General features: G+C 38.9%; 1 protein-coding gene across 2 annotated transcripts in view; it reads right to left on the bottom strand.

Annotated features, from left to right (window-relative positions):
- SCAMP1 (secretory carrier membrane protein 1) overlaps positions 1–20096 on the bottom strand; it is a 107802-nt gene extending 87706 nt beyond the window's left edge. The window contains exon 1 of one of the 2 annotated variants that reach the window (XM_059061394.2): positions 19845–20096. In XM_059061394.2, coding sequence (XP_058917377.2) covers positions 19845–20090 — 246 coding nt within the window. In that variant the 5' untranslated portion in view covers positions 20091–20096. The remainder of the gene's footprint in view (positions 1–19844) is intronic. The other variant, XM_059061395.2, reaches the window with a different exon arrangement.
- Positions 20097–20303: the final 207 nt, after the last annotated feature.

Here is a 20303-nt window from a genome sequence, read left to right as displayed (position 1 = left end):
TCAAAGAAGAGAATAAGTAAATACTTTACATCTGGCATAATTAGCTCTTTTCTATCTTTAATCCAAGTTTCTTTACCAAACCCTCCAGGGTTGTGCACCTTCACTGTATTTCAATTGATTTCCTCCATCATGCTTTATATGTTGGACTTTCTCAATCACTGCCACATATAACCACAGGAAGATTCCAACCTGGCAAGAAAGTACTTTCACCTTCAGCTAGACATGAGGACATTAATTCAATTATAGTTTCTGCAGGGAACTAAGATCCTGCATGCTGCCTGGCTCAGCCAAAAATAATAATAATAATAATAGTTTCTTCAATAAATATTTCTTGTGAATAATCAACTCCAGTCTCTTCTCTGTGTGTGTATATATATATATATATATATATATATATAATTCTCAAGCTTAATAGTAGGCTAAAAACAAAAAAAGCCTACACAGATAATTGTGTACAACCATACATTATGTATCCACATACTGTATCTGCTAACACTTAATAGGTTTGGGTTTCAAAATTAACATTCAAAACTTTGTGTCTTAGGTACTTGTTCTAACACAGAAAAGAGGACTAGGTCTAGGAATTAGAAACTCTGGGTTTGCTGGAAATGACTAGCCTCTGCAACCTTAAGCAAGTCACCTAAACTCTCAATTGTCTCATATGTAAAATAGGAGAAACATGATAGATGATTGTCCTGGTCAGTTGCAGCTGTGAAATGTTATGCTATAGACTATAAGTCTTTTATGGTTTGGAAAGGTGACTGCCTGTATTCAACCTTCCCCACCCCACTAATGAAAAGCTGTAAACATTGAACAGGCACTTCATATTTCAATGTGACTCAGTTTTTTCATCAGTAAAATGCATCACATAGCTCATGAGCTACATGTAAAATGCTTAATACAGTTCCTGCACATGGAAAACACTTGTGTGATAGCTAAGGCTGTTATCATTATTACCAACAAAATAGGATCAAACAAAAAAAGCTGTCCATTTTTGATTAACTGAGGTATCAAGAACATATAGAGCATCCTATGTAATGAATAGGCCAAAAAACAACCACAGCCACCTTCTGTGGAAAGCAATCAGGAGTTCTCCATCTAGCCTTGTGTCATGTGACCCCAATAGCTTAGCTACATGTGAAAGGATGAAGAATGGGCCTCTGTGCCAATGGCAGCAATTTTTAGAACTGGACATGAGGGAGCCTAGCAGACCCCAACAGAAGTGACTCTATATTGGATAATAACTAATCAATCCAATTAGAGCCTATTTGTTGAGGCACTTGAATATGAGACAAGAAGATTGTACTATAATCAGTAGCAGCAGCAGATGACACTAGTTCATGGTATAAAGACAGACAAACAGAAGCTAAGTCATAAGAAAGTGACCCAGAAAAGCGGCAGTAGGTTCAGCACCTGATGGGAATGGCATTTACAAGAGTTGCCAGTGAGTCACCAAAGCAAAAAGAGGGCTAAGAGAGTTACTGCCCTTCTAGTTGATGAGGAATGACTGGTGTTAGAGGAGTTTTCACATGTTCCTATAGATCCTCAGAAGGGCCTCGGGAAGAAGGAAAAAGGAGGAGGAAGTGTCAGAGGGGCAGAAGAGGGGAAAAAGGCTGGCAGACATCAGCCAGCCCCCTAACCTTCACTTGAATCAGTGAAGCTCAATTTTTATGTTTTATAAATATTGATTTCACCTGAAAATGGTTTCCACTGCTTGGCAGGAGGGAGGTAGAGGGCAGGGGCTATGGATTGAGAAAACACCATGTTAGCTCTCAGAAACTGTTTCATCACAACTGCAGAGATCCACTGTGTTGGGCTTCCTTCCTTCCCCAAGAATCCAAAACAAAAAGACCTCCATCACCTAATGTAACCTGAGTGCATCTCCATGCCATAAAACCAGAACAGGTGGAACCAATGTTCTTTGCCATTTTGTATTCCATTAAAACTTTACGGAAAAACTGTTTACTGCCATTAAATATATTTAAATAAAATCTTCTGGGTGAGAAAGATTTTAACAAGTATAAATATTTTCCGACGCCTAGTATACACACTGATCGCAAAAATACTGATCCAAAACTGCTGCTCAATCACTTTTTTTTACTCACGTATAGTTGATTTACAATGTGTCAATTTCTGTACAAAGTGATCTAGTTACACATATATATACATTCTTTTTTTTAAATATTATTTTCCATTATGATTTAGCATAGGATACTGAATATAGTTCCCTGTGCTATACAGTAGGACCTTGTTTTTTATCCATTCCATATATAATAGCTTACATCTGCTAATCCCAACCTCCCACTCCATCCCTCTCCCAACCCCCTCCCCCTTTGCAACCACAAGCCTGTTCTCTATCACTTCTTAATTTAACTCTAATTTCACCTTCTCTCTCCCTTCCCATTTAAAAGAGAGGGAAGAGAGTATAACTCTAATTTATCCTTTATTTTTCTTAGTGATAGATATTCCCCACAGTTCTAAAGTTTAAGCCAACTTGGCAAACCTATTTTAAAAAAACAAACCTCTCTTTATATACAAGTTTCATCTCTTCCCATCTTTTCTCAGAATTACCCTATCAGTTACCCTTTTCTCTCATATGTTCATCTGCTTCCTCTCAACAGGATGCCTCACATCTATATTTCAAGTTTCAATCATCTTTAAAATGCACACAAGCAAAGAAAAGCAAAAGCATTCCTTCAATCACTCTCAAGCTACTATCAGCCCCCTTCTTTCCTTCCACTTCTCCAACTCCCACCCCACACTCCCTCCCATTAGCTGCCAGTATTTCTCATATGTAAACTGCAATGGCCTTCTTACTGTTCCCCCCAGTCTTCTGACCCCTTCCCCAACGTATTCTTCACAGTGATCCAGGATGAGCTTCTCAAAATACAATATTGCTCATGTCACACCTACAGATTTGATGAATGTGAAGAGAACAAACATATATTAAGTTTGGTTTATGCTCTCAATAATCAAAGAGCATATTTTGGGCCTATGAAAATTTACGAATCTTTGGGAATGGACAATGAATAACTGGTAAAATCATTTATGGGATAGAGATTGCAAAGATAGGTAAATTCTTACCATCCACATAAGTGACTGCTAAGGCATGAAGACAAGCTTTAAACCAGTGATAACCACTGACATTTTTATCACACACAGCTAAAGCCCACTACTGCTGTAATATTATATTTTACTCACGTAGACCTTTGCTATATAATGTAGCGGCCACTAGCCACATGTAGCTCTCGAAATATATCTAGTCCAAATTGAAATGTGCTGAAAGTATAAAACATACCATGTTTTTTACTTCAAAACACAAACAATGTAAAATATCAATAACTGTTTTGTTGATTATGTGTTGAAAGATATTTTGTATATACGGGGTTAAATATATTATTAAAATTAATTTCACCTGATTTTTTTCCATATGGCTACTGCAAAATTTTAAATTACATGTGGCACAAATATTTGCATTCAACAGTGCTGATCTAGTCATTACAATTTATTCAAGAATGGCTAATAATTTCACTTTCATCCATTTAGGCAATTCAGTACGTTACAAAAAGGAAAACAAACTCAGATTTAAAGCTAAATTCCCTCGAAGTTTTTCAAAATTACAAAAGATGACAAGAGACCTGATCAGAAGTTTTCCAAGCCAACGTTCTTATACAACACAGTAGCAGACTTTCACCATATTTTTTCACTTTCCTCACACTTTTTCACAAGATACCAGAAAACAATAATTTAAATATTTTTTTTTAATTTGGAAAAAAATGAATATTTGGGCTTCCCTGGTGGCGCAGTGGTTGAGAGTCCGCCTGCCGATGCAAGGGACGCGGGTTCGTGCCCCGGTCTGGGAAGACCCCACGTGCCGCGGAGCGGCTGGGCCCGTGAGCCATGGCCGCTGAGCCTGCGCGTCTGGAGCCTGTGCTCCACAACGGAAGAGTCCACAGCAGTGAGAGGCCCGCGTACCGCAAAAAAAAAAAAAAAAAAATATTTACAATTCTATCAAGGAAACCTATGGGAAATTGAAGACAGCTAAAGCAAAGACAGACTGAAGGAGAAAGAAAGAATTCATCTAGTTTAGCACAATACTAGATTTTTAAATTATCTCATGTAATCCTCAGAGCACCCCTATGACTTAGATTCTATATCCTTTCTTTCACCGCTGAGAATACTAGCTCAGAGATATTTAAGTAATTTGCCCAAAGTCATATAGTTAACAAGTGACATGGTCATGATTCAATTTCAAATCTGACTCCAAAGACCAAGTTTTTAGAAGAAAATCTGATAAAGAATACAAATTTATGTTTCAAACAATGTCTTCAAAAGAAAAAGGCTGAATTAAACACTGCATTGCTCCACAAAACTTAATTAAAACACTCAATAGCTCTGCTTAATCCAATCAATATTACACACTAGACTAGGCAACTTGATTAAACAAGAAAAGTCCCAAACTAAGGGCTATGAGAGGTGCTACCTTCAGAGAGTAAAATTTTTTTCCTACTCTATACTTCTCAAAGCTATTGTAATCATATGAATTTAAAAGACACAGAATTTCAAGGGGGGGAGGGGGAACTACTACAAGAAGCCATTAAAAATCTTGGCAAGACTGTAAAACAACATTTAGCAAAACTTCTATAACTCATTATAAGGAGTGCTAAATAATCACTAGGAATTATTCAATAAATCATGATGTCAAAAAATTAATATTCATTGTCACTGCAAGTCATGACAATCTTAACTCAAACCTGAGAGAGACTCAAAACTAACATTTCATGGACCAGATCTCTCCTTAGTAAATTAGAAACAACTGAAGCAAACACACCCAAGCAGATTTACCTCATAAGTGTAATTTAAAAGTTAACAAACCACACCTTAAATTGCAATTTTTGTCCATGTTAACACCAGCACTAAGTGCCAAAAAAAAATTATTTCACTATCTAGCCCCTCTGCATTCTAAAGGAAGAATTCTTTGGAAACAAAACATAATTCCTGAACATAATATAATTTGGTGAAAATTTCATCCAGATAATTAATGATCTATGGAAGGGACTTAAATAATATAGGAAGCAAGAAACTCTAGTTTCTTAGCCCACAGTCAAAATGAAATTAAGAGATCTGGTGCTTTCTATTCTATATTATATTGTGTACATATATGTTCTATTTTATATTGCCAACAGTACTCTGAGCAGTTGCTTTAAGAAATCCTCTCTCCTCATTAAAGCCATTCATGGAATAGTTTTCGTCCAAGTTCTGTAATTACTGACTAAACTTGGAACCATTAACCTCTGTGTCTGAATTTTCCCACCTATAAAATGAAAGAGGCAAACTATAACAACACCTAAGCTTTCTGCCTCAGACTTTGCATTCAGGGGAACTGAGGCTACAATACTGACCAATTCTTCTTTCTCCTTCAAAGCACTTAATCGCACATTATGTCTCCCAACTCAAGTGTGGATCCTTAACATCAGGGACTTCTTCATCTCTGTATTCCTAGTGATTATCACAGTGCCTGATTCACTTTCAATGCTCCATAAATTTGGGGCTATATAAATAATCTACTCTTGTTCCATCTTCAATGATAATAACCTCTTGAAGACAACTGAATTTGAAACTGTTTAATCTCTAATACGATCACAGCAATTACACAAAAACTTTAAGTAACTATAAAGACCTTATCAAACTGGCAAATACTACAGTTTAAATATAATGGTGATAAAGACTGAGAATATGCTTGGCTTGTTTTTCAAATTATGCCACTGGATCCACATTAACCATCTAACCAAAATAACAGAAAATAGTCCACTGGCAAAAGAATTAGCAAATGCCGTGGGATATCACTAAAGTAAAGGGGTCCTACAATTCCAAATTGCATATTTATTATGTATAAGGCACCATTTTTGAGCTACATGAACTACATGAAAGCCAGACAAAAAAAGACAATATGTCTAAAGATAGAGCAGTGGCTAGAAACTTGAACAAATGACTTCTTAAACCAACAGGGTAAAGAACTGAACATTAACATAGTATCAAAGTGTCATACATCTATAATAAATCCTTAAGAAAGATTTTTAAAGTTAAGTAACTTTAAATAGAGAACTGACACCTCTGACCATATACAAAAATTAACTCAAAATGAATCAAAGCCCAAAATATATGCACTAAAATTATAAAACTCTTAGAAGAAAACACAGGAGTAAATCTTCATGACCTTGGGTTAGACAATGTCTTCTTAGATATAACACCAAAAGCACAAGCAAAAGAAAAAAAACAGATAATTGGACTTCATCAAAATTTAAGGGGCTTCCCTGGTGGCGCAGTGGTTGAGAGTCCACCTGCCGATGCAGGGGACATGGGTTCGTGCCCCGGTCCGGGAAGATCCCACATGCCACGGAGCGGCTAGGCCCATGATCCATGGCCGCTGAGCCTGTGCATCCAGAGCTTATGCTCTGCAATGGGAGAGGCCACAACAGTGAGAGGCCCTTGTACCGCAAAAAAAAAAAAAAAATTTAAAACTTTCCTGCTATAAAGTACACCATCAATAAAGTAAAAAGACAACCTACAAAACTGGAGAAAATTTTCACATATATTTGATAAGTGACCTAGAATATATATTAAAAAAACGTTATTCAGTAATAAAAAGACAATTTTTAAATGGGCAAAGGATCTGAATAGACATTTCTCTAAAGAAAATGTACAAATGACCACTAAGCACATGAAAAGACACTCAGCATCACTAGCTATCAGGGAAATGCAAATCAAAACCATGAGATACCACTTCACACTACTAGAATAGCTATAATAAAAAAGATAGTATTGGCAAGGATGTCAAAAAACTAGAATCCTTACACTCTCCTGGTAAGAATGTAAAATGGTACAGCCATTTTGGAAAATACTGTGGCAATTACCAAATGACCTAGCAATTCCACTCCTAAGTATATGTCCATACGTCCACCTGTAAAAAACTTGTACAAATATTCATAGCAGCGTGATTCCTAACAGCCAAAAGTTGGAAACAACCCAAATTTATATCAACTGACAAATGTACAAATCAAATGTAGTATACCCATGCAATGGAATTATAATTTGACAATAAAAAGAAGTCCTGATACATGCTATAATATGGATGAACCTTAAACACATGATGTTATATGAAAGCTACCAGTCATAAAGACTACATACTGTACGATTCCATTTGTATGAAATGTCCAGAAAGAATATTAGTGGCTGCCTAGTGCTGGAGAAGTTGGGAGGGAAATGGAGAATGGCTGCTAAAGGGTATGGGGTTTCTTTTGGGGGTGATGAAAATGTTCAAAAATTGATAGTAGTAATGACTGCACAACTAAAAATCACTAAATTGTACCTGTTAAATTGGTAAACTGTATGGTATATGAATTATATCTCAAAGTTGTATTTTAAAAAGATAATCAAAAAGATAATGAGATGTAACATTTCTTAGAAGAAATGTTGCCAACCAGCTATAAATCTATGTCTTGAAAATCTAAGTACCAAATCACTCACTGCCCTCATTAAATAGAGAAACGCTCATTAGTTAAGTAAAAAGGGATGGGGTAGGGGGATTGGCAAATGGAGACTACAATGACACCAGAGTTTGAATACTTACAAACTGGATACTTTATTTTAGCATTCTATTATATGGAATCATGAAAATTTCTTCTGAAATTTGAGAAATTGGGTAGCTAAAAGAGCTAGGTGCCCCAATACTAATGCACAGACATAAAAAGAAAAAGGTTGATCACAAAGAACAGGAAAATATTGGTCATATGTCTGTTCAACTGACTGCCAAGCTCAAATGACCACTAATGAATGAGCCACTGAACTGATATCCTAAGGATGGGAGGACATCCCTTATTTCCAATAAACTCTCAAGAGATTTTTGCAACAAAAAGTTTGTTTTATCATACTTAGTGGTTCTCCACCAAGATTACTGAGTTTTCTGTCATTCATATTAAATACTGAAATAGCAAAACAATTATCACTAAATGTAGCAAGCAAAGACCTGTGAAAAATTTTTTTAAAGTCTTAGTATTTTGGTCATATTATAGACAGTTAACTTTTTGTTTTAACATCTTTATTGAAGTATATTTGCTTTACAATGGTGTGTTAGTTTCTGCTGTATAACAAAGTGAATCAGCTATACATATACATATGCCCCCATATATCCTCCCTCTTGCGTCTCCCTCCCACCCTCCCTATCCCACCCCTCTAGGTGGACACAAAGCACCGAGCTGATCTCCCTGTGCTGTGTGGGGCTTCCCACTAGCTATTTTACATTTGGTAGTGTACATATGTCCATGCCACTCTCACTTCGTCCCAGCTTACCCTTACCCTTCCCCATTTCCTCAAGTCCATTCTCTACATCTGCATCTTTATTCCTGTCCTGCCCCTAGGTTCTTCAGAACCTTTTTTTTTTTTTTTTTAGATTCCATATATATGCATTAACATACAGTATGTTTTTCTCTTTGACTTACTTCACTCTGTATGACAGACTCTAGGTCCATCCACCTCACTACAAATAACTCAATTTCGTTTCTTTTTATGGCTGAGTAATATTCCATTGTATATATGTGCCACATCTTCTTTATCCATTCATCTGTTGATGGACACTTAGCTTGCTTCCATGTCCTGGCTACTGTAAATACAGCTGCAGTGAATGTTGTGGTACAGACTCTTTGAATTATGGTTTTCTCAGGGTATAAGCCCAGTAGTGAGATTGCTGGGTCATATGGTAGTTCTATTTTTAGTTTTTTAAGGAGCCTCCATACTGTTCTCCATAGTGGTTGTATCAATTTACATTCCCACCAGCAGTGCAAGAGGGTTCCCTTTTCTCCACACCCTCTCCAGCATTTATTGTTTGTAGATTTTTTGATGATAGCCATTCTGACCGGTATGAGGTGATACCTCATTATAGTTTTGATTTACATTTCTCTAACGATTAGTGATGTTGAGCATCCTTTCATGTGTTAGCAATACATTTTGGAGAAATGTCTATTTAAGTCTTCTGCCCATTTTTGGACTGGGTTGTTTGTTTTTTTGATATTGAGCTGCATGAGCTGCGGCAGTCAACTTTTAAATGTAGTTTTTCCACCTCAAATTAAATATATGTATTACAGAACATCTTTTTTTAAAATTTTATTTATTTATTTATTTTTGGCTACGTTGGGTCTTCATTGCTGTGCGCGTGCTTTCTCTAGTTGCAGAGAGCGGGGGCTACTCTTCATCACAGTGCGCAGGCTTCTCATTGCAGTGGCTTCTCTTGTTGCATGGGCTCTAGGCATGGGCTTTAGTGGTTGTGGCTCGTGGGCTCCAGAGCACAGGCTCAGTAGTTGTGGCACACGGGCTTAGTTGCTCCATGACATGTGGGATCTTCCCGGACCAAGGCTCAAACCCGTGTCCCCTGCACTGACAGGCAGATTCTTAACCACTGCACCACCACGGAAGCCCCCAGAACATTTTCTTATGAAATGATTTCTGGCTAAATGACCTACTCTTGTTAACTTAGTGGTTAAGCTCTTCACACCAGTACTTAAAATCATACCACCAAATCCAAATCTACAATATATCCATGGGGAGAAAATGTTCAGAGTTCCAACTGTGACACCAGGGATTCATCTCCTGCTAGCTTCCCATGATGTCAAAAAGTAATCATAATCACAACTTTAAAAAATATTAGACTCAAATATAATAAAAAGAACAATAGATATCCTTTTCAAAAATCATCAACATTAAACAACCAAGTGTACAACTTTCCAACATTTAAACAAAGTTTACATCAAAAGGTGATTTGTCATAAAAATAAAATGAGCTCTCATTATTATTACCCTCAGTTCAAGTTGTGATATATAATAGCTTCTAAAATCCCCACACTTTGTAAGACAACCAGTAATTTCTATGTTTTGTTTTTGTTGCTATTTCTGTTAATACCAAAAGTTTAAAAGTTAATAAAAATTACAGTCTGCCTTAAGAAACATAGGCAATTTAGGGATAAATGAGAAGAATAAATAATCACATGTTGCAACCAAAGATAATCTTGCACCATAATTTATTTCCTTTATCTGTTATTTTAAGAGCTTCCCATCTTTGTCTTAATTCAAAAGCTAAACTTCTGGAATTACAAGAAATGTAAAAAAATTAAAAAATAAATACTGAAGGCAGAAAAATTAAGCAATTTGCCTAAGGTCACCTAGCTAGGAGGCGGACAAGCAAATCTAGGCTGCCTGGTTCCAAAGCTACCCTTTTACCAACTCCCCTGGGCCACCTCTGTAAACTTCATTAACTTCTTCCTCTAAGCCCCCAGCACCAGGCTAAGAACACAGAAATGTTTGTCTGCAATATATATACCTCATAGAATATTTTCTTATGGACTCAACTCTAAATGGTGGTTAAGTTCCCCTGAGATTCAAATATAAACATTTCCATAAAATTTTTTTAATCAAGTAGAAAAAGCATGTAACACTTCTTTGAAGCTTAGGGAATACATTAATTTACATTTTTATAATATGCCACTTACTTGTAAGCAATTCACTAAAATTTATGACTATTTGAGATGCCAAAAATTAGGTATGCTAGGCCATAAATAAAACCACAAGACTGAATAAATCAACCCAAAAGAAGCATCAACAGCTTCGGGAAAATTGCTAAATGGTAGTAAAATTATACTAGTACACCAGCCCCTGCTGTGACTGGCCCATATTCTTGATGCTTTTTTCCTATCACCTACCACCTTCCACATACATTCCACATCACTATATGAGAATTCTAACCACCATTGGAGGGTTCCCACAGATAACATGACTGCCAGTAGCATATATACAACTCTGCCTTTGCTTATTTCTTTTGAACAAAGTGGAAACATCCAGTATTTGTTGTGTACATATTGTTTTTTCTATGATATACATTGTTTTGGCTGTGTTTGATAAGAAAAAATCTTTAATAGCTACATGTACTAAATCACTTGCATTCAAATGTCTGATTTATTTTTCTTCTATTAACAATCAATTTAGAATTATAATGCATACCTATCACAAATCCTTTCTTCCTAGTCTGATATCACCAATACTCAAAATGCACTACACTTTATAATATACACTTATTTCTTGCTTTATTCTTTTAAGAGGTTCCAACAGTTCTGCTGATACGCAAACAAAATTCAGTAATTCATCTCTACTCTGTAAAATAAATGGAAGTGTTTCTTTTAAAGAAAAGGAAAAGTATCAAGGTGGTAATATTGATGTATTTAGAATTACATTCTAAAAACAAGTATAAAACCCACTATTACACTTTTTTTTTTTTTAAGTTTTGAAACAAGCAGAGATTAGAAGGAGTTGCAACACTAGCTCTGGCAATTTGGGAAGCTGGGAAAGCTTATATACTCTAGGGACTTCAGCAGGCATTTGGGAGCCATTTTGCATGAAATACGAAGGGCTTTTTTAACTAAAATATTTCATTTCTTTTGCAAGAACACAGATTAAGAATAGAGATTTTTCAACGAGGGTACCAAGATCATTCAAAGGAGAAAGAACAGTCTGTTCAACAAATGGTGTTGGAACAACTGGACATCCACATTCAAAAGAATGAAGTTCGACCTTACTTCACACCCTATACAAAAATTAACTCAAAATGTATCATAAAGCTAAATGTAAGAGCTAAAACTATAAAGCTCTTGGAAGAAAACACAGGGATAAATGTTCATTACCTCAGGTTTGGCAAAGGATTATTGGATACAATATCAAAACAAAAGCCACTAAATATAGATAATTTGAACTTAATCAGAATTTAGAACTTTTGTGCTTCAAAGGACATTAACAAGAAAGTAAAAAAGTAATCAACAGGGCTTCCCTGGAGGCGCAGTGGTTGAGAGTCCGCCTGCCGATGCAGGGGACATAGGTTCGTGCCCTGGTCCGGGAGGATCCCACATGCCGCAGAGTGGCTGGGCCCGTGAGCCATGGCCACTGAGCCTGCGTGTCCGGAGCGTGTGCTGTGCAAATTAGGCCACAGCAGTGAGAGGCCCGCGTACCGAGAAAAAAAAAAAGTAATCGACAAAATGGGAGCAAATATCTGTAAATCGTATATCTGGATAAAGGACTTATATCCAAAATATATTTTAAAAATCACTTACAACTTAATAATAAAAAGACAAATAACCCAATTTTTAAATGGGCAAAGGATCTGAATAGACATTTCTCCAAAGATGATATACAAATGGCCAATAAGCACATAAAATATGTTCAACATCATACAGTCATCAGGGGAATGCAAATCAAAACCAAAATTAGATACTTCACACTCATTAGGATGGCTAGAATTATTAACAGGTAACAGCGAATGTTGACTAGGATGTAGAGAAAGCAGAACCCTCATACACTGCTTGTAGGAATATAAAATGGTGCAGCCACTTTGGAAAACTGCCTGGCAGTTCCTCAAATGATTCAACATTGTTACCAGAAGACCCAGAGATTCTACTCCTAGGTATATACCCAACAGAAATTAAAACAAGTGTTAAAACAAAAACTTGTATACAAATGTTTATAGCACCATTATTCATAATAGTCAAAAGGTAGAAACAACCCAAATGTCCATCAACTGATGAACCAGCATTACTATTCTTATAAGCACCCCATGCCAAACGCCAGGGAGAAGGAGATTATTGAGATTGCTATCTGCATACACACAAGGATTTCTTGTGGCATTTCTTGCACAGGGAAGACACTTGGTACAAAGTCAAATCCAACCAACCTCCACATCGTCTTTTATGCCCATACCTATTAAAAGCTGGGAAATTTCCTTCTTGTGACTTATTTTTGGCTGCGTTGGGTCTTCATTGCTGCGCATGGGCCTTCTCTAGTTGCAGTGAGCAGGGGCTACTCTTCGTTGCGGTGCACAGGCTTCTCGTGGTGGCTTGTCTTTGATGTGAAGCATGGGCTCTAGGCACGTGGGCTCAGTAGTTGTGGCTTGCAGGCTCTAGAGCACAGGCTCAGTAGTTGTAGCACCTGGACTTAGTTGCACTGTGGCATGTGGGAGCTTCCCAGACCAGGGGTCAAACTCATGTCCCCTGCATTGGCAGGTGGATTCTTAACCACTGCACCACCAGGGAAGTCCCTAAATACAGGTGTGATTCTTTTTTTTTTTTTGGCTGCAATTGGTCCTCATTGCTGCGCGCAGCTTTCTCTAGTTGTGGCGAGCGGGAGCTACTCTTTGTTGCACAGGCTTCTCAGTGCAGTGGCTTCTCTTGTTGTGGAGCATGGGCTCTAGGTGCACGGGCTTCAGTAGTTGTGGCTCGTGGGCTCTAGAGCACAGGCTCAGTAGTTGTGGTGCATGGACATAGTTGCTCCACGGCATGTGGGATCTTCCCCAACCACAAATCGAACCCGTATCCCCAGCATTGGCAGGCAGATTCTTAACCACTGCGCCACCAGGGAAGTCCCTACAGGTTTGATTCTATCACTATTTGGGCAAGAAGATATTGCTTTGCATTTACCTTTAGGCAATTCTGGTTGAAAGAAACAGACTCTGCAGACAGAAAGACGGATGCCAGGTTTCACAGAGGCTGGAATTCTTCAAAACATGGCAATATCGCTTGTACTTCAAGAGCAGCTCGAATAAGGGACTGAAATTCTATAAAATGACCTCAGAAGCCCTGGTCAGACGATTCCTACTGCAGTGCTTCATGACATGCATGGTAGATAATTTGACTCTTTCCTCATGTCTTTCCGTGGTTATTCCCACTACAACTACCTGACTTTTTCTCTGTGCTCTCAGTTCACGTTCCTGAGAAAGATAGCTCAGTTAACTATCACTGTTCTTGTTGGGGCCAAGTTCTTGGACCAAGCGATCTTATCTGCTCCTGATCAGCTCAAAGACTGGCTTCTGCTTGATAAGATCAGTCAGCTAAGACCAGCATGGCAAGCATCACACGGTAAAGGACATGATCGCCTATGTGTAAGTAATCACTTCAGGCTGCTCCCTCAGTAGATGCTGGGGCTCAGAGAATAGCATCCTAGAACATAATCCCTTTTCTGAGATGATCAGACTCAATTCCAATATCCAGTAGATTAAAACATGAGAGAATTTATGCATTCACAAAATGGTCCATAAGGGTACAAAAATGTAACAATTAGAGAGTTTTAAAGTAGAAAAAAAACGTGAGACACAAATCTCTGCCTTAGCATCTGTGATAGGTCATTGAAATTCTGTTTGAATTCCTTCAAGTGCTGCGGAACTCCATACCAAAAGAGCATTGTCAGGCTATTCTAATAATTTTTTAAAATCTTTATGTTAGGACAAAATCTATTTTCATATAAACTCTGCCAAATGGCCTTTTTTTCCTGAAGCAAGAACAAATTTATTCATTCAACCAACTAAGAACCCTTCAAGCATCTGCATATCTCAAACTTCCCTTTAGCCGTCTGTAGACTAAACCCATTGAGTAAACTTAATTTTCCTAGGACTTGATTCCAGACCCATGGTCATTCTGTTTTCTTCTTAGGAACAACCTATCTTGTTCAAACCAGTCTTTAAATACGCACTTGAAACTGAAGACAATATTCACTGGATGGACAATAATAGAATACTGTAGATTCATTTTTAAGAACTGGTCACTAACTTCATTAATCCAATATATATTTTCAGGAACTACATAACACTGTGATTCATATTAAGAAAATATCCAGTAAGTTTCCTGGATCTGCATTCAACACCAGTAAATATTAACTGCACTCCAAAAAACCTTTCTGGTGGTGGGGGGGGGTGGCAACATCAGCAAAAGAACAGTTTATATTCAAAATTTTCACACTCACCATCATTTCTGTTACAATTATTGTTAAAGCCAAGGACAAAAATAAAACCTGTTCAAACACTAGTTTTGTCATTTAGCATTTGTGAGAGGTACCCCGCCCATACTAGCAGCCTCCCATTGTATCTGCCTGGGAGCTTACATTGCTGTAGGAGATACTCAATCTAGACAAAAGGTTTTCACATATCTTAAGAGGTTGATCCATAGCATCCTGACACTATACCCTAAATAAAGAAGACTGTATCAAAAAGAATTACAGATGTGTTTTAAGTGATAGTTTGAACCCAGATAAGATTAACAAATTGTTAAGAGAGTTGTACCAGCCTAGACTAAAAGAAACAGACATTTCAAATTGAAAAGAAGTTTCTGGACTCCCAATTTTCAATGGGAAGGAAGCAGACTGAAAATACTACTGTTACAAACTGGGGTAATTTACAGAAAAGAAGGACTTCTCAGAGGGTAGAGCCAAAAGCAGAAGAAAATAAGATTAGAAAAAGACTTCCAAGGTAGTACAACTGGGCCCTAATCAAAGAACTCTCATTGCCCCCAAAGCAGGGGACCCTGACTAATGAGCCAGGCTAGATTTCAGACCTGCTATTTGTACCAGCGACTGCTACGTGCCTCCCACTCCTCCTCCATTTGATGGGAGTTCCTTACCTGTCTCACCATTTTACGCTGGGTTTATCTTTTCAGTTCCTAGGTCTATATCAAGAAGGACAGAGTTCCTTTCATCAAGATGTGAAGTCTAATCCTCCCACTCCTTTTCTGAATCTGGGCTGGTTTTGTGGATTGTTTCGACTAAAAGAATGTAGCAGAAGTGAACTGACTCAAGAAGCCTTGTGGCTTTCACTCTTGTCCTCTTGGAACACTGCTACCACCACATAAAAAGCCCAGGCTATTCCTAGGAAAGGCCACATGAAAGACCACCAATCGCTGCCCCCACTGACAGCCCCAGGTAACTGCCAGGTACTTGAGCGAGGACATCTTAAACCATCCCACTCTAGTCAAGCTGCCGGGTGATTGAAGCCACATGAGTGACTCTAGACAATAACATTTAAAAACAAACTGTCCAGCTAAATGTAGCTCAAATAACAAAATACTGAGCAAATAATTTTTGTTTCAAGCCATTACATTTTGGGATTACAGTCACTCGTCCCTTGCTAAAAGCAGGATATTGGTTCCAGGAGCCCCCTTGGATACCAAAATCCTCAGATGCTCAAGTCCCTTATATAAACTGGTGTAATGCAGTCGGCCTCCATATCTGCGGATTTTGCATGTATTTGTTACACAGCAATAGATAACTGAAACGGAGGTAAATAATGATGCATTTTAATTTGATGAAATATAATCAGCAGCTCAATGGACTCATTTTTAAAATATCGACCTGAGGAAAAGAGAGTGGGAACTCATGCAGTTCACATGAACATAAAATACCATAGACCATAAATTACTACCGCTATATTCCAGATTAATGCTGAAAGATAAAGAAAAAATCCTTTCCTGTTGCTATCCAATCTCCAGTCTTAAAATTTTAAATGGCTAAGGGAAGCGTGGAATCCACTTCATTGTAAATGAAAACAAAATGGGTAACATTCTTGAATTATGGGTCTTTTTTTTGGCTACGTTGGGTCTTCTTTGCTGCGTGCGGGCTTTCTCTAGTTGCGGCAAGCGGGGGCCACTCTGTTGTGGGGCGCGGGCTTCTCATTGCAGTGGCTTCTCTCGTTGCAGAGCACGGACTCTAGGCCTGCGGGCTTCAGTAGTTGTGGCTTGCAAGCTCTAGAGCACGGGCTCAGTAGTTGTGGTGCACAGCCTTAGTTGCTCCATGGCACGTGCGATCTTCCCAGACCAGGGCTCGAACCCGTGTCCCCTGCATTGGCAGGCAGATTCTTAACCACTGCACCACCAGGGAAGCCCATGGGTTTCTTTTTAAAACAAAGTTTTCAATTTTCAACTTCAACTAAACTCTTAGGATACCACTGATATTACTGCAACTAAAAAGATAAAAAGAACACTGAATTGTACACCATTTTAAATAGATTATTTCAAGAGAGTAGAATTAACGTTTGAGGCTAAAATAAAATGGACAGTTGCTCAATTTTAATGTAGAGTTCTTTTATTAGGGAGGAAGCATGTGAAGTGACAAAGCACTAGGATTCAGACAACCTGGGTCTACTCTTAGTAGGGTGACCGAGGGCAAACCACTTAATTATTTTTAGCCTTGATTCCTCAACTATGACCCGACAACAGCTATTAGCACTCTAGAAGATTCAAAGGTAACAGGAACTTCACCAAATTAATAAGCTAAGAATAATATCGTCAACTATAATTAAATACAGTTCCTTGAACTCCTATTAATACCACCTATTATTATCTAATTAAAGGCACCATGCATTGAGCACTGATAACACACTAAATGTATGTCCACCGAATCCTATTAACAATCCTATGGAGAAGGTACTATTGATATTATTCTATTCTACATAATAGTAAACTAAAAGTATAGAGAGGCTAAGTAACTTTCCAAGGTTTCACAGCTGGTCAGTGACAAAGCCAAGATTAAATGCAGTTTGGGGTCTTTTGTTTGTTTTTTTAACTCTTGAGTCAAAACTTTTAAATACTACATGGGAGCCTCAAGCCCAAGCTCCAAACACAAAACAAGAATTTTGGTGAAAGAAATGCAAACAGAGAGAATATATAGTGCCATCAGCAACTGACCAGGTCTAGATTCCAATGCCAATTCTGCACTACCTACACCTCGATGTAAGACAATGGGCAAGTTAGCAATGGAAATCAAATAGTTTTTAATCAAGAAGAAATTAGGATGGTTGCCAAATGTGAAATATATATTTTGAAAATATGAACTTTATTTTTGAATACTCAAATATTGAAAATAAGAACAGATTTGAAAAGATGACGATAAAGTAACACAAAGATGCACCTGAGAACTTTTTATATGTAGTAGAGAGGACCAGAAATGTTATTTCAAAAATCACAGTTACATAGAAGGAAACCAACAGTAGAAAGAATAAAGAATATGCTATAAATGTAAAGCTTTACTTTGAGAGGAGGAAGGGCAGCTGAATTTAATTTGAAAAATAAAAGGTCAGATACACAATGCTCTGACAGTCACTGAAAATAGGGAAAGATCATAAACAGAAACGTGTACAACCAAGTCTTCTTTAGGCCTAAATTACACATCCTTTGAGGCATTTTATGAACCTAAATAATCACTGTCCTCTGAATGCACCCACTTATAAAGAACAAAAAAGTTTATAATTTTATGCCACAATGAATATTTAAAGCTACTTTTGGGATTAGAATTATTACAGCAACCTTCTGTACAGCAGAAGAGTAAAGTATCATGGCAACATTACATGTCACAAAAAAGCAGTCTGGGCTAAGAAGCCGACAATGTCTTGCCCTAACAAGAGAACTAGCTACGTAAATTAAGCCAGGAATTGGAATGACAGAACAGAAGACAGCCAAACTGTCAGATGCTGAATAAACAGCATCAATGATTTGAATTGGGAAGAGCTAACAGGTTCTTAATGTTATACCTCGAAATATTCTAAAATAATACCCGTTTGGCAAGTTATGAGATGTCTCTTCAGAATGTTTATGATTTAAGAATAATCCGATTTTCCACAACATGGGATGATGGAATACTAAATACTAAACTTCTGGGGGGAAAAAAATTCTACTCAAAGTATAACCATATCATCTTTAAAAACCTAAAAGTTTCAGGCCAGGTGTAGAGAATTTTCTTAAGTGATATTAGAGGCAAAGGAATAGTTGACTGAGTCTATTCTACGTTTCTACAGTGAGTCAAGCTGTCAATAATAATCAGAATTATTTAGTTAAGATAATCCTCCATGAAATTAACAGGCGAACAATCAGAAGAGGGATGTTTTTCCTTTTCTAGAATTCTTAATAAGAGATAAAACCAGGAGCAAAGATGAGATGTAAACTCCACAAGCCAGAAGTGACACTTGTATGACCACAAATTAAAGTTACTATTGTACATAACCAGGAGAAATTAACCAACTTCAAGCAATAGAAACAAATTACACGTGCTAAACAACAGCACTCATTATGAAAACTGGAGTCGTACTTTTTAAGATATTTATATAGACGTTGCATTAATTTAGGCGCAGATAATGAACACCTTAGTCGTCTTCCTTTGCCGGTTTCTATGCCAAGCCCTCTCGAAGCTAGGATCCAAAAGGTAGACTCCAAGAAAGAAAGAAGCTCATGTGGGAAATGGTATCCTCATACAGCCCAGAGAACAGCTGACGCACAAGGAGCTTGGAAAATATCCCGTCGTTTACCTTACTAAGAGCGGTTAGGAAGGAAGATGATCGTCCACGTGCACTATTGTTTCCAGGTGTGTTTATTTATATTTAACTTACGCTTTGATATCAGTACCCTCAACCTCAGACAAATGGTGGAGAGGAGGGATGGCAGCGCCGCTGGTGGCACCTGGGCGCAACACAAGTTTAAAAAATAAAAACAAAAACCTTTTATTTTTAATGGCAGCGTACTCGGTGCCCTCACCTCTCCTCCACATCTCTGCCATCACCCACGCAGCTCCTGTCAACGCCGCCTCGAGTCCCCATAACAACCCCTCCCGAGGGTGAGCCCCCCTCCGCCGCGTCCCGGCCCCCGGCCAGCCACACTTACCTGACAGGTGACAACTCCACCTGCTCTAGGCTCTCACTCTCCCCGCTCCCGACAGGCGGGCCGGGAACCCCGAAGCCCCGGGAACCCTCACTCCCGAGCCAGGGCACGATCCTCTCCAGTCGGGGACGCGGGGAGGGCCGGCCGTATGGGGAGCTTGGTAGGTTCCACTCCGACCCCCAAACGAGTGACGCGTGGGCCGGAGCGCGACCCCCCAGAGGGGTGCGGCGGCCCCGAGCCCCTGTCTTAAGGGGCTGAAGGGGGCCGAGTGACGGGCGCGAAGGAACTTGTCGGTTTAAACAAACAACGACGCGTCACGGTGGCGGGAGATGCTGGGGACGACGCTCACCTTGAAAGGGTTGTTGAGATCTGGGTCTGCAAACGGGTTACTATCAAAATCCGACATCTCGCGCTCGGCGTCACCCACCCGACCCAGGCGCAGAGACAGAGAGAGAGAGAGAGAGAGAGAGAGGAGGCGAGGCCGCCGCCCCCCTGCGCGCTCACGTCGCCGCCGCAGCCGCAGCCGCCGCCGCCGCCGCCGAGCAGATCCGGGTGCAACTCGCGAGGCCACCCAGCCGGCCGTGCCACTGAGCATGCCCGGTGCGACGGGCTGCCGGACGCTGGCGCCGCTCTTAGTTCGCCATCCCGTTCCTCCGGGGCGTATTCCAGCACTCCGGGCTTTAAGTACGACCGAGTAGGAACTAGGGGCGGAGGAAGCTGGGAACGGTGGAAGGAGCGCGGAGGTGTTCTGTGCTAAGCGCATTTGGCAGAGCGGAGTGTCTGGCTGGATTTGGTTGTGTTATCGATT

This window comes from Kogia breviceps, chromosome 4, assembly GCF_026419965.1.
Source record: "Kogia breviceps isolate mKogBre1 chromosome 4, mKogBre1 haplotype 1, whole genome shotgun sequence".
Lineage (NCBI taxonomy): Eukaryota > Metazoa > Chordata > Mammalia > Artiodactyla > Physeteridae > Kogia > Kogia breviceps.
The sequence above is the reverse complement of the archived record's forward strand: the minus strand, read 5'-3'. Positions and strand labels throughout refer to the sequence as shown.